This window comes from Oryzias latipes, chromosome 13 (assembly GCF_002234675.1).
Source record: "Oryzias latipes chromosome 13, ASM223467v1".
Taxonomy (NCBI): Eukaryota; Metazoa; Chordata; class Actinopteri; order Beloniformes; family Adrianichthyidae; genus Oryzias; species Oryzias latipes.
The window spans coordinates 13,356,354-13,370,007 of record NC_019871.2 but is presented as its reverse complement, the minus strand read 5'-3'; the positions used below and the strand labels follow the sequence as shown (position 1 = coordinate 13,370,007).

Sequence of the window (13,654 nt, the reverse complement as noted above, 5' to 3'; positions counted from 1 at the left end):
CATTTCTCTGGCATTTAAACAAAACACACACAGTCACATGAACAGGATCACAGTTTAGTTAGGACATAAATGAAGGCACAAACAAAACAGCTATTTTACCCTGAAAAGAATCCTCCTCTGAGGTTAAACATGTCTGATATTTTTTAGCCCGATTTAAATAGACCTACTCCTCCGCCTGTGCATGTGCACACACCCAATTAGAGACTCTTTAATTAGAAGCAGAGACAACTCATCCGTGCTCCAGTTCCTGACCGAGTACCTCGTCTCTGCTCCTGCTCATACTCCTGGTTGTGGTTCCTGTCTCCGGCTCGACTCGCGCCTTTGACTGTCCCCACAACCACGGCTGGATGAAGCTCGTCTGCTGGACTTTTATATATGTAGTTGTAGATTTAGATAAGTTAATTCTTCTCTAAGATTTCTGGTAAATCGCCTGTCCGTCCTGGGGGAGGATCCCTCCTTCATGTGGGCACCCCTGAGGTTTCTTCGTTTTTTCCGGAATCCGGTTTTTTGGGAGTTTTTCCTTACCGCGAAGGGGGGTCTAAGGGCAGGGATGCCAGTATAGCTTAGTCAATTTGTTAGTTCATTTTAGTATTTTTCTATTGAACTCTTTGTATTCGTGATCCTTTTGATTTCATGTTTTACTTCGAAGCCCATCGAGACGACTGTTGTTGTGATTTTGGGCTATACAAATAAAATTGAATTGAATTGAATTGAACTACTATTTCATGTTTCAGCTCAACCAAAACAAGCATAAATGTCAGCACACAAATGTTGCATGCGTCTGACCCCACCTTTTTTAGTGTCTGGCAGGGCCCGGGACAGTAAAGTTTGAAATCCTTCACTGCTGAGGAAAAATAAACCCTCAATTTCCAGCTCTCTATTTAAAAAACAAACAAAAAAAAACACTTTCTTTAAACATTTCTTTTTCTCACTTGCACCAAAACACCCAACATTTGCACAGAATGTTTGTGTTTTTTCTTTACTTTACAGTATTTCACACTGGTTCAAACCTATAACATTTGGGGGCTGCTTCTTGGAGTTACATAAATCCCAATTTCCTGCACAGCACGCTCTGCCACTCACAGCCCGTCCCCCTTCTTTGATAGTTTTTTATAGGGTGGAAGAAGGGAGACGGGTGGAGTGAGGAAAATTGCCTCCTGGTGTATTTTGGCTGTGTTAGTACATTAGGGTATAATGCCCACTGACAGCTTTAGGAAGAAAACAATTAGCTGAGAGCAGCGGTGGGACGGGACGTAAAGGATTTAGGGCACATCTGAAAGCAATGGAATTTAGAAAAGAGGAAAAAGGTGAATGAACAGTGTGGTAAAATTCAATGAAACATTGGCTGACTTCTACGCAATTTTATCCAAGTTGACTTTTATCCACCTTGCTCATACACTGCTTAAGACAAGAGCGGCTAAAGCAAAGTAAAGGTGTGTTTTTTCTGCAAGTGTCTCCATAAGGGATGATCAGTCAGTGGTGGAATGTGAAGCTGTAGGCTACAGCTCTCATCCTCAGCTTTGTGATTTCACCAACAATCACTAAACCAAATGGCGTTGACTTCAAATGCCATTATTACTCATCGGCACAAACAGGTGGATTCATTTGACTTGTTTAGTCTTTTTAGATTGGTCAAAACATTTGCACTCTAAAGAACATTTATTACATTAATAGAACAGAATTAGTGCAGCAAATTTAGAAAGAATTCGGTTACATTAGCCCACACATTACTGAAGAACATTTGACCTCATTATAGTCTAGATCTTTGGACTGGTATGACTGTTTCCTTTTTTGTGGTGCGATTTGTATTAACTAGGGACAAGTGTGACCCATAGCCACAGTATGTCATCAAGAATGCAGCGCTTCAAGATTTTGTACAGCCACTTACTGTCAGCGACTATGAAACAATGAGAATCCTTGATTGGAGAGGGAAGGTTATTACATTTTGAGTGTAAGTCGGCGTGAAGTTCAGAGGGTCAAACACACTCAACTACGTGCATAAGTACCTCTTTGCCTGCATTTCCAACCGAGCTGAGTCAGGGTGGATTTAAGGACATCAACGGTTAAACTGGTGGTCTGGGCTCTGACGCATTGTAGGAAACAGTGGGAGAAAGCAGTGGGTGATAGCAATTTGCCTCTTTTTGCTAAATGAGCCCCCCACATTGAGGTGGTACTCAAGTGAAAAGGAAAAATGAACAAAACCAAGCCGAATAAAAGTGAGTCGAGTCGAAAAAGCTAATGAAAATGAGGCTTAATGCACTTTTTGTAAAATTAAGATTGGGATGAACTGCTGGCAGGCAGCTTCCAAAAGACCACCCTCATTGAATACAAAAGTGTGTAGTACTTGTTGGGGAAAATCAAATGTTTCTGCTTCTTGTGTGTTTTGTTATAAAGCTCAAGATCTTTTTTGGAAAACATCATCCTGACTAGTCTCAAAAATCAACAGCTGGAAATCCATTTGGTCTAGGTCACTTGTGTCCTCTGACTTGAGACTCCAACAAAAACTCCCTTTCACCCCTTTTCTCAGACTCTGCAGGTTCTGACACAGTGGTGACCTGAGAGGGACAACGGGTGAGCGTGTGCAGGGTGCAAACTGTAGACTAAACACTGCAGGGCAGGTCAAAACAAACTATTGTAATGCCTTGCTGTTTTCAACCAGATTTCAGGGACTGGAACCCATTGGGCTCTCCTGTAACCAAACACCTCAGCAACTGACCCAACCAACCTAGATATCTTTAGACCCTGGTACACCAGGCAGACACTTACGTTTAACAAGCATGTTGAAACAGTAAAGACTAAAGTCTGTCCTTTCAAGAATGTAAATTGCAGATTTTACCCATTTAAGGGAGTCTGTCGTCATGCTGTGTTTATTCTTTTTAATCTTATTTTACAAGAAAAACACCAGAATGTTTTTGCTACCAGCTGTTTCTTATCTGACTGGTCTTTTTCTTTATTGTGTGAGGTAAGAGACTGTCAAAGGCAGACGTTAGTTATTCAGAGTCAAGACATAAATGTAATCGGCCAGTCTTTGTTTTGGCTGGTTCCTAAAACTCAATGTTAAAACACAAACTCTGCCCCCTGATGTTAAAGGAAAACATCTGTAGATCAGCCTGTATGAAGGTGATTACACGCATGGCATGTTTGAATGAATTCATCTTCTCTTTGAAGAAAATGAAAGCAAACAAATGCAAAGCAATGAGGATTATCAGAAACCTTTGGGGTTAAAGGGTCAGACCGAACACACGGTTTAGGGAAAATAGTTACAATGTATGTTTGCACTTAAAGCCCCACTCCAATCATATTTTGATCTATTGTAGAAGTGTTCCCAGTGGTCTTTAAATATGATTATGCCGTTTTAAGCCCAAATCAAAAAACCTTTGTTGTTTTCCAGGACATAGTTTCTGCCGTGTAGCATTCGCTCATCAGAAATTTGCCTTTGAGTTCTGGGTTGGGAATAAGCCTGCCTTTATTTCCCATAATCCCTTTGTTTACGTTAGCATACAGCCCTTAAAACCTCAACCTAACATTAGAGGTGCATTAAAAATGGCGTGGAATCTTGGCGCTATCCAGCCGTACAGTTTTGAGCCAGAGGCCAGCTCAGTCGAGGAAAACAAAGACGTGCATGAACCTCTTTGTCTGCAAATGGATGCATCAGAATGGAGAGGAGCAGAGAGCTTGTGGCCTGTCAACTGCAGCACCTATGTTACTTTTCATCTACATTTTTTTTGTCCGTCCTGATTCACAATTATTTGAATAAAGAAATACTCAGAAATGCAATTTTAAACCGAATTTTCTTTATATGTGTCCTCCATCATCAGAAAGAGGCTACAAAAACATTTTAAAAACACCAAACAAGAAAAATTCACTGTCTTTGAGATGTTTATAGGCAAAATAATTGCTCCGACCAAAGAATATATTGCTTTCAGCAATTAAAAACCATTTGTCAAATTTTTCACTGTAAGTATTCACATGAGAAGCTGAAGTCCAAAGTTTTTAAAGTCAGTTACTCTTTTTTACCTGAGTCAAATGCCCAGCTTGCTGTAAGGAATCCAAGGTTAAGCCAAAAATGAAAATATCCCAAAAGACAAAAAGAAAACTTGAAAAGAAAAGCAAAATCTGACAACTTTTGTAGGCATGCACAACGCTGGAAGATGAAAGGAATTTCCTTTCATTTGATCTGTTGAGGTGAGTTCTTGCACGTGTGTGGACTTCCAGAGACTCAGAGGAAGAAGACGGTGTCGCGGGTTTGTGCAAGGAGAGTGTGTGTGAGGACTGGCGTGCAGAGGGCCGGGCGTGTTTCAGCTGGTTTAGACACACTTATAAAAACACACACACACGCACGCACACCCACCTACACACACAGAGCAGTAGTGTGGTGCTGTTCCAGACACTGGATCCTCAGCAGGAGCTGCTCACACCTGGCTGGAGCCAATCCCCCCCAAAAGCCCCCATTCATGCCCTCCTATGTCGGCTGTTTATTTTTCATTGTCAAGTCATGGTCATTTATGCAGAAACCCCTGTTTTAATGCTCCTCCTCTCACCTCCCTACGGCTGCATGTTTGAGGCCTTCCTGCTTTGTTCTTTTTCACAACCTGAATCACTGTTGACCTCTAACCACTCATGGCTTTAAAGCTATTTCCACGCTCTACAACTGTGCTCAAGATAACTCAAACCCTGCAATTTCTCCCTTTTCCCACCGCGCCTTCTTTCCGTGGCACAGTCTATATATTCTGGGTGAAAGTGGTGGTTAGGTTGTTAGAGGACGTGGCAAACACAGTTCAGCCACTGAACTTGCCTGTAGAGACAGACAAACAGAAATCTCTGCATTGGTTTTAGTTTTAATCTGCGCTTCTCTTCTTTGAGTTTCCACAGGCGTTCAATGCTCCATGTTTGGACAGCCTGCTTTGCCTTTCTCTCTTTTGACTGTTTATTCTGTGAACTTTGTTAAACCAAGATTTTCCACTGAGAGCTGGAAAAGGAAAGACCTGCCCTAGGAGAACATTTTTTTTAATATCTTTTTTTTTAAATCAAATATCAGCAGTTTCTAAACTAGATTTGTATTCAACTTGTGTTACTGCTCCACAAGCATGGATCCTATGCTCCCCATCTTTAGCTGCTATCCAGAACATTCACCTTAAAGACTTTAAAGAGCCACTCTGATCATCTTTAGATATTTTTAAAAAGCTTTAAATTACCATTGTGCTGTTTTTTGCCAAAAATAAAAAGCCATTGTTTTCTACGCCACAAATACGCTCCAATTCAAACAGAATTACATAGTCTGCTCTGGATTCACAATGATTTGAATAAAGAAATGCTTTTTCTTTTTTATATAAAGAATATATAAATGGAGTATATATAAATATCCTCACAAGAATAGTTTGAATGAGGAGGTGCATGGTAAAAACAATAATACCTTTTATGTCCAAAATGGAAATTGGTTATTGTACTTCCAGCATGCAGAGACTTTGTTGCTATGACAGTCGTCTTGGCAAAGTAAACACTAACGCGAGAGCTGTGTTTATTCTTTTAATAAAGGTTTGAGGATTTCATCTAGACACGTGTACAGTGCTACACTGTGCACCTGTGACACTGCAGCTACAATCTATATATTTATTCTGGAAATTTGAGTTGCGACTGGGTGCATGACATTCACATAAATAGACTTGGTGGAACTACATTTCTCCAACTAAAGTGCACATTTATAAGTAATGTAATGACCTAGATAACATACTTTAATGGTTGTGTGTGCTTGTATGCATGTTGCCGTGATCCTGCACATTCAAAACATGGGTTGTTGCTCAGTCGGTGGAAGAAAAAAACCTTTTTTGGTGTTGAAACAATTTTTAAAGTGTTTTTATTTAGTGTGCACGCGTAATGGGAGTTTTAATGTACAGAATGCAACACAGAAGGGGAAACAATGCCATGTGTTGCTCAATTTTATACAGCTGTCCTCTTATGACAAACGTTCTGACTTTACACAGTCTTTGCACCAACACGTTGAAAGACAAACATGTTCTCTGTACTTTTAAAGTGAAATCAGTGCTGCAGGTCTCTGCACAAGGCTCTGTCTTTAAAACCTGTTTGCCTGTGGGCTTTTTTTCTTCTTCTTTTAAATCATGCAACTCAGTCTGGGTTTGTGAACTCTTATTGAAAAAGAAGTAGCCGGAGGCACGGATTTAATTCTGCTCCAGTGGTTGCTTTGGAAAATACACAGAAATATTGACAGTCATACATGAGGCCTGACCACATCTCATGTTTTTCTTAACCCAAAGATGGACAGGGAGGATAATATTATTGTTTACCTCTCTGCAGTGTGGAGCTTAATAGAGGTTTGGAGGTTGTGTTACCTCTGGTGAGCTTGAGGTCCCTGTGGAGGCCCCTCAGCCACGTGCCCTCTGAGTTTATTAGAAAGAAATTACGAAGGGGTCGCTTTGCCTGCACACGCACTGCCTGCAGGCAGATGCTGACTGACTTTACAGCGGCAAAGGATCACACCTTTACTAAATAGATATTAAAAAACATAGCAATAAGTTAACTGCTTAGTGTTAAATTCACTCACAACTGATTCAACTTTTTATTAAAAAGTCTTGCAAACAGATATAGACTTTAACCCTCAAAATGAATTTATGTATGTCCATAAATTGTGGACAGTTACTCCTTCAGACCAGATATAAACATCCACCTATGCTTCTAAAGGCTAAACCCAGGTGTAAATATCTGTCCAACTTATAGCATTCTAGACAGAAACACTTATTTGTACATGAACCCACTTGCCATCTCACTGTCCTAACCAGATGTCTAAATATTTAACATCTTAAAAGCACACTGTCCTCCAGACTGTCTGCCAAGTCCAGAAAAAATGGCTAAAGTGGAAAGGTCCTGTGGGATTATGTTCTAAATTTCCGGATGACTGTTCTTCTGCTCTAATTAGCAGTATTTGTGAAAGTAGCAAGCTTCAGACAGTTTTCTGGACTTCTTGAGTCACGTGGATGTCTTGGTAATATCAGCAACACAGCATTAGCATGTGCAATCCACCTGCAGAGAGCAGGAAAGTGTAAATGCTGAGGAGCATATGTATAACTATATATTCCTTTTACTTCACCCCCCACCCCCACCCCCAAGACCTTTATATCACATCTCACTGCCTGAGGGACTTTAGGGAACAGACGTCCCCTGGTCTGAAGCACAGCTGGAGGCATCTACTCGTTCAAGAAGGAGGGCAGGTAATGAGGAATGACACAAACACACAATCCATTCCTGTCCTTTTCCTTCCTCTCATCCCCCACTTCTCCTGCTGCATTCCTGACGTGCCTCAGGGAGACAGAGCGGGGCCTCCAGGACCGACAAACAACACACAAAACACTCACAATAGCAGTGGCCGCAGCTATTGTGAGTGTGCACTGAGGAAAAGGCCTCTGTGCTTGCATATCAATGCAGAGCTCCAATCCTTCAAACTCACCTTTGTTAATTTTACACAGAGTATTTAAAACTGCAGCTGCAGTGAACTATGATAGCGACTGATTGAAGACTGTTAATAAATTAAAAGCTTTTATCAATACAAGAAGGACAAACTGAATTTTTTAAACAGTTTGACAAGCCTTCATCTCCGTCATGCACAACGTCAGTGCAACACTGACCTCTTCTGGCACAAACATCACATGAGCACAAAAAGCAGAAATATCTAGAAAATAGGGTTAAATCACTAATTCTCTATAATTTTTTTACAAATTTAATTTAAGAAAGATTTTTATTGTTGCTCGGGGACTGCATGATCTCTGATGAGACTAAAGATTGGAAAACATAATTTAAAAAACTGTCAGTTCTGCTTCAGGTTATCTGATTGAACAGAAATGAGACTTCCTGCTTGTGTTTGTGTTGCTAAGTGGTTGCATTCCCTCTAGCCTCCACCTCCCTCCAGCTGTGTGAGCTCCTGTGATAGTCATGGGTCACAAAGCTTAGAGCTACATTAGCAGACTAATCCGTCTTCTTTACTCCAGCTAAACTAACCTTGTTTTTCCAGGATCCAGGATGACACAGATAACTGCTGGATTACAGCTGCCCACCAGACCACGAGGAGCAAGAACGGAAAAAGCTCAATATAAAAAGAAGTGCAAACTCACTGAGGTGTAGTTGATCTTGCCCATGCTGTGGTTCTGGTTGTGGTTGAGGTTTTGGTTCTCCTGCTCTCTGCACTGCAGACCAGCCAGGTGTCTCTCCAGGGCAGCCCAGTCCATAGTGGGGAGAGGCTCTTCCTCTACCCCCTCCTCCTCTTTGTAGCCTCCTGTCAGTCCTCCAGTCCCCAAACATCCTCCTCCTCCACCTCCGACTCCACCACCCCCACCGGTGCTGCGGCTCCCCCTGCTTTGAATGGAGCTGCGGTGCCTGTGTTTGGGAATCCCCGTGCCCCCCTGTGGTGTGCCGGGGGAGTGGAGCTGGTGGCTTCGGGGCAAAATCAGATTGCCATTCTGTTTCAGTTCGTCTGGGACAGCTGCTACTGAGGTGGCTGTGCGTCCACCTAAAGTCGGCTGGGGCGGGGCACTCTTCACATCCTGGAATTCTTCAGCGAGGCTGCGGCTGTTGACCGTCTTCCTGTAGCCTTCATTAAGGCTGTCAACATTCACAACGCTCTCCCTGCTGCTTTTCTCTTGACCAGAGGGCTGGGGAGAGCTTTCATCCTCTCCATACTCACTCTCCCACTCTTCTATCACCTTCTTCTTATACTCTTGGTAGTCCTCATCTTCCTCATAATCCTCTAATGTGCCCAAATCAGGAGAGGGGGAGGATTTGTAGTCCTCTAAATTGGCCAGGTCAAGAGAAGGGGAGCATGGGGTGACCTTGTTGGAGTTGGACTCTGAGCTGGAGCGACTGGATGCGTCACTTCCCAGATCCATGCCATCCTCCCGATAATCCTGCAGCAAGGGGAACAGACAGTAAGAAAGTTAAGATAGCAGGGAAAAAGGCTGATGGAGAACTTGTCTGAAAAAAAGAAGGAAGAAAAAGAGGAAGATAAAAGGAAATTAAGGGAAGTATATGAGCTTGGATTAGTTGCTGAAATGTTGTGGTTTGATGCAACCGCAAAGAACTTCCTGATCCGCAGTTTTGTTGCCTCGGCCTCTTTGGTTTTACAGTAATCTCACCGATACTGTGCTGCTCCGGGCCTCCCCACTCCTTCCAGACTGTGTAAACAGATAAATTTGCTGCTGTCGCATTAATTCAGAACTCCGGCATGCGTGCGTCTGGGTGGTTGGAAGGACTTGTGCAACGTTTGACACAGTCGGGTGGAGTCTGTGTGGCTGGATGTGTTGGAATAATGCCCCAACACCCACTGTTACATGTACACAACACCACAGGGACTAAATAGGGTGTTATGTGAGCTGCATGTGTCACAGTGACATGTTACCACACAACTCACCAAGCTGATACACAAGCAGGTGAGTCCAGACATGCCCTCAGACCTTACTTTACTACCAACAATCAACATTTATTTGTTTCTCCTCAGCACTTCTTTTTAATGAAGAGTAGGGCAAACCCAAATGGTTCTCAAGACAAAGAAGAACAATTATCAACACATTATTTTGTGGCCTAATTATGCTCTACTCTGGAACATACTTAATTGCAAAGACTGCATGAGCTGACCACAAAAATGCCACTAATGTTGACTTGTTTTAGATCTAAAGGTCAAACAAATAAAAAAAGTGCTGGCAGTGACAAAGCCATGTTTTTTTTCTTTTCCTCAAAAGGACAGTGGAAGAAAGTTCTCAGGAGAGAGTGATGCTACAGAGCATCTTGGAGACTGTGTGAAAAAGTGCTGATGTGGTGTAGAAATGCAAAGCCACTGCGCTGAGAAACTTGCATTTCTGCAACGAGCAAGTCCGACAGAAAAGTAAGGCTGCTGCAGAGATGAGGTTGACAGATATTCAAAGGGAGCCACAGAAGCAGCATTTTTGCCCTGCTGCACAGCAATAGGTGTGACCTCTGCTGAAGAGGTTTCCATCAGAACCGTCCGCTGGTTTGGGTCCCTGACTAAAACATGTAAAACTCCAGAAATCTGAAAGGAAAGGGGGCATCTGAGGGCACGTTACACCAGCCTATTTTTACAGGACCCCCCATCCCCCCCACACACGCACGCACACACACATCCCCAGCAACAACAGATACACCACGCACATCCACGCGTGCGTGCACACATACAGTTGGATTACGCGAACCTCCTAAAAAAAAAATGGACATATTTACGCACGAAAGCAAGCCTACCGAAGTGCTCATCAAGCGAGCAGGAACGGTGTGATCAGAAGCCTCCACGCCGCCAGCACCAGCCTGTCATGGTTCGGTCAGCCGGCTCCACTGTTGGAAAATTCAGGCGCTGCGATCGCCTTTCAAAATCTCGGTCACCAATCCCTCCCTTTTCTATTATCGTCTGTGTCCCGATTTGCGCAGCTGCCTTGGAACCTGCGCAGACATGATCGCGTCGATATGCGATTGTCACATGATTAACAATAATGTAATCATTTAAAGCGTTGAGTTCGGAGAAGGGAGGGACGCGCTGCAAGACGCCAGGCTGGAGCGGCAAAGCTGATCCGATGTGGGATTAACCGAGGCGCAGACGGACTGCGCAGGCAGGATATGAACCAGAAAATATACACGCAAATTGACGGCTGCACAGATCCTGCAGTCGGGGTTCCCACTCTGATAGGTTGGTGGTGGGGGTCCTCATTTCTCTGTCAGACTACTACATTCTCGGGTTGTTCGTAAGGAGCAGCATCGCATACGCCCTGTCTGCGCGTGGCATTTCTGCACGCATGACATTTGCATGACACAAAATCTTCCCTCAACATTTTTAAGACAAAGATGCGTCATTCGTTTTAAGCATCCTGCACGTGTTACCACTTTGCAGAGTCATCTACTGATTGTTTTAAAAAAATGATGTCATGTTTCCAAAAAGTCCCAGGAGGAACCTGATGTCCCAGCAGTTACCGAAACGCCCAATTTCCCACTGTTCCACAAACTCACCTTCAGAACTGCTATAAGAATCAAAATTCAAGTTGCTTTTTGTCTGAATAAAACCCACAGGAGATGAAAGTAGACTGGGTGTAACATATCATCCATTTAAACGCACCAATACTCACTGTCATCATTTTTGAAGCTTCTCCTCTACATCAAGACATGGTAAAAAAAAAAAAAAATCCCAGCTGCTACAGAACGCTGATGGTGTCCAGTTGTTTCTCCAAAAATGTTCTAAGGGTGGGCGGCAGTGACGCCGGAAAAACGAGTACAGAGAACTGGTGGACAATCCCCAGCAGTCATCCTTTGAGTGTGGTGGTCTGCCTGTCCACAGAGGAGCCGGTCCTAGTCTTGCAGCAGCAGAAGCAGCAGCAGCAGGGTACCTGAGGTGGAGGTGCTGAAAATCCCAGCAGGTCTGTCCTCTCCTCCGCGGCGCACAGACAAGGAGCGATGACCAGCCGGCGCGCTCTCGCCCCCCAACGTCAGACGGGGAATAAATAGCCTCCAAGTGCCGCTCGACCTTTTTCCTTTTTTTTTTAGTCTTTAGTTTTTTTTTTTAATAAACTGGGCTTGAACTGGTTTTGGTTATTCTGTCTTTGCAAACTCGACTTTGCGCCCAGACGCGCGGCAGGAATGCGCTCCTCAGCTGACACTGGTCCTCTCTGTCGCAGCCTGCAGCTCTGAGGAGGGACGACGAGTGAAGCCCAGCCTTCTGCACCCACTGACCCCACACACCGCGCCGCGAGTGCGAGGGAGGACACCGCACAAACTTTTCAGGTGCATCGTCAACCACTTATGTGAAGACTGGAATGAAGAAGATTTGACTCCCATGCGCCATAGTGGTGGTCTCCAGCCTGCATGTTGCCAAGAGACTGTTATGAACACACAACTGCTCAGAAATGACTAAGCTTCTATTTTTAAAAGCAATTCAATGCCTGTAATTCAGCACTTTAAAGTTTAAGGCTGACCTCAATGAACCTGAGCGCAGGGGAAGGAAATCTGAACTGTTTGTAAAACAAATTCCGTTTGGAAAAGCAATGCAAAGGCTTGAAGTAAAGTTCAGGAATAACCTTAGTTAATCACTTTTGTCGTAAATAAAAAAATTAAAAAATTAAAAGAATCAGAAATCTAGGTGTTCTTTCTCCCATTTAATCCAAAAAATGATAATCTGGATATGGAAAATCTGAAGTGCTCCAATTAAAAAAAATCTTATTTACATTTTTGTAGATTTTTGAATTTAAACCTATCTTAAGTGAATGTAAACAACATAGATAATTAACTTTAAGGAGTGAATGAGTCTTATTTCAGACTGGACACCTTAAGTATGTTTAACCAGATTTCGCTCGCCCCAATAATCCGGAACTAATTTTCAGTCTGAACACACCCAAGCGGACCCTGTTCCAGACCAAGAATTGCTCTTAAACCCATATTTGGAGGTGGTCTTGGTTAGTTTCCAATCGGACTGAGCTTCGGTTCGCTCTGAGATTCCTCAGTCTCCATGCTAGGAGTGGAACAACTGAACCAAAACGGCCACCACAGCAGGGCAACAGGATGTAACAGCGGAGCAATGATGAGATGCAGCAACTCATTGAAATTTGGTCAGCTCATTAAAACAACCTTTATCGTGATACATATTGCTTCTCAACAATCTATATGTCATAAACAGTTTGGTCACCTCCTCCGCCTTGCAGCATGCCTCTGCCATACCAAAGCAGCAAGTAAAAAGTATTGTACCCGTTGATACAGACACTCAAAATTGGTCAGCAAAACAGAAAGTTTGAATAAGTGACTATCCCAACAAGGATTGCAAAGTGTAGGATTTCCCTTTATCTTTCAATCGTTGCTTTGCTACGCCCTCGTAATTCCTGGCCAATGACAGAAAAGATCTTTAGTCATGTGGTTTTGTAGATAAGATTAGGTTTAAATCAGGAAGGTCCGGTAGATGGCAGTCTGTATACAGACCAAGCGCAAGATTCAGGACTTGTCCGGACCAAATTAAGCGGATTCGATTCAGGCCAACAGACTTTTCCAAGCTGAATACACCCTTAAATAAAAGTCTTATGCAGTCATTCAGACTATGCTTTTTTGGATTAGTTTAAGGAAATAAACACACATGTTCATATACCAGCTGTGTTCTAGGAGTCCAGGTTTTAAACCTGCCTGCAGTGCGAACCTGCCCACAAAGAATAATCCCCAAGCAACATCGAACCCAAATGATTACACAACTGAGCAGACTCACAACATCAGCAGCGGTCATTCTCTGACGCTTTGTCATCTGACACAGAACGCCATGTGTCTAACAGGCCAGAAAACAACCTTTGACTCAAACCTCAGATTAGTCCTCAAAACAGCTTGTCAACAGCGTGATGGCATATTGTGCAAAATCATTTCTACATAAAAATTTTTCATTACATTATTTATTTACAGACAACGGAAACTGAACATTTCAATTGTATAAACTGTTGGTTGGATAAAAAAAGCAATTAAGAAACACAACAGTAGCACATAATAATGCCTACAATTATTGTCATTTGATTGCATTAAATCATTTGAGAAAAAAAGAATTTAAACATGATCAGAATAATAGTTGGTTTTAGCCCTGAAGTAACTCATATTAGTGACTGTTGCAGAAGTCAATCTTTTTTCATTTATG

The 13,654-nt window shown here is 42.8% G+C and overlaps 1 protein-coding gene across 2 annotated transcripts in view; it reads right to left on the bottom strand.

Moving 5' to 3' along the window:
- Window positions 1-13,654, bottom strand: part of LOC101173401 (schwannomin-interacting protein 1) — a 246,977-nt gene that overhangs the window by 28,198 nt on the left and 205,125 nt on the right. For both annotated transcript variants that reach the window (XM_011482493.3, XM_020708229.2), the window contains exon 9: window positions 8,121-8,909. In XM_011482493.3, the coding sequence (XP_011480795.1) occupies window positions 8,121-8,909 (789 nt within the window). The remainder of the gene's footprint in view (window positions 1-8,120; window positions 8,910-13,654) is intronic.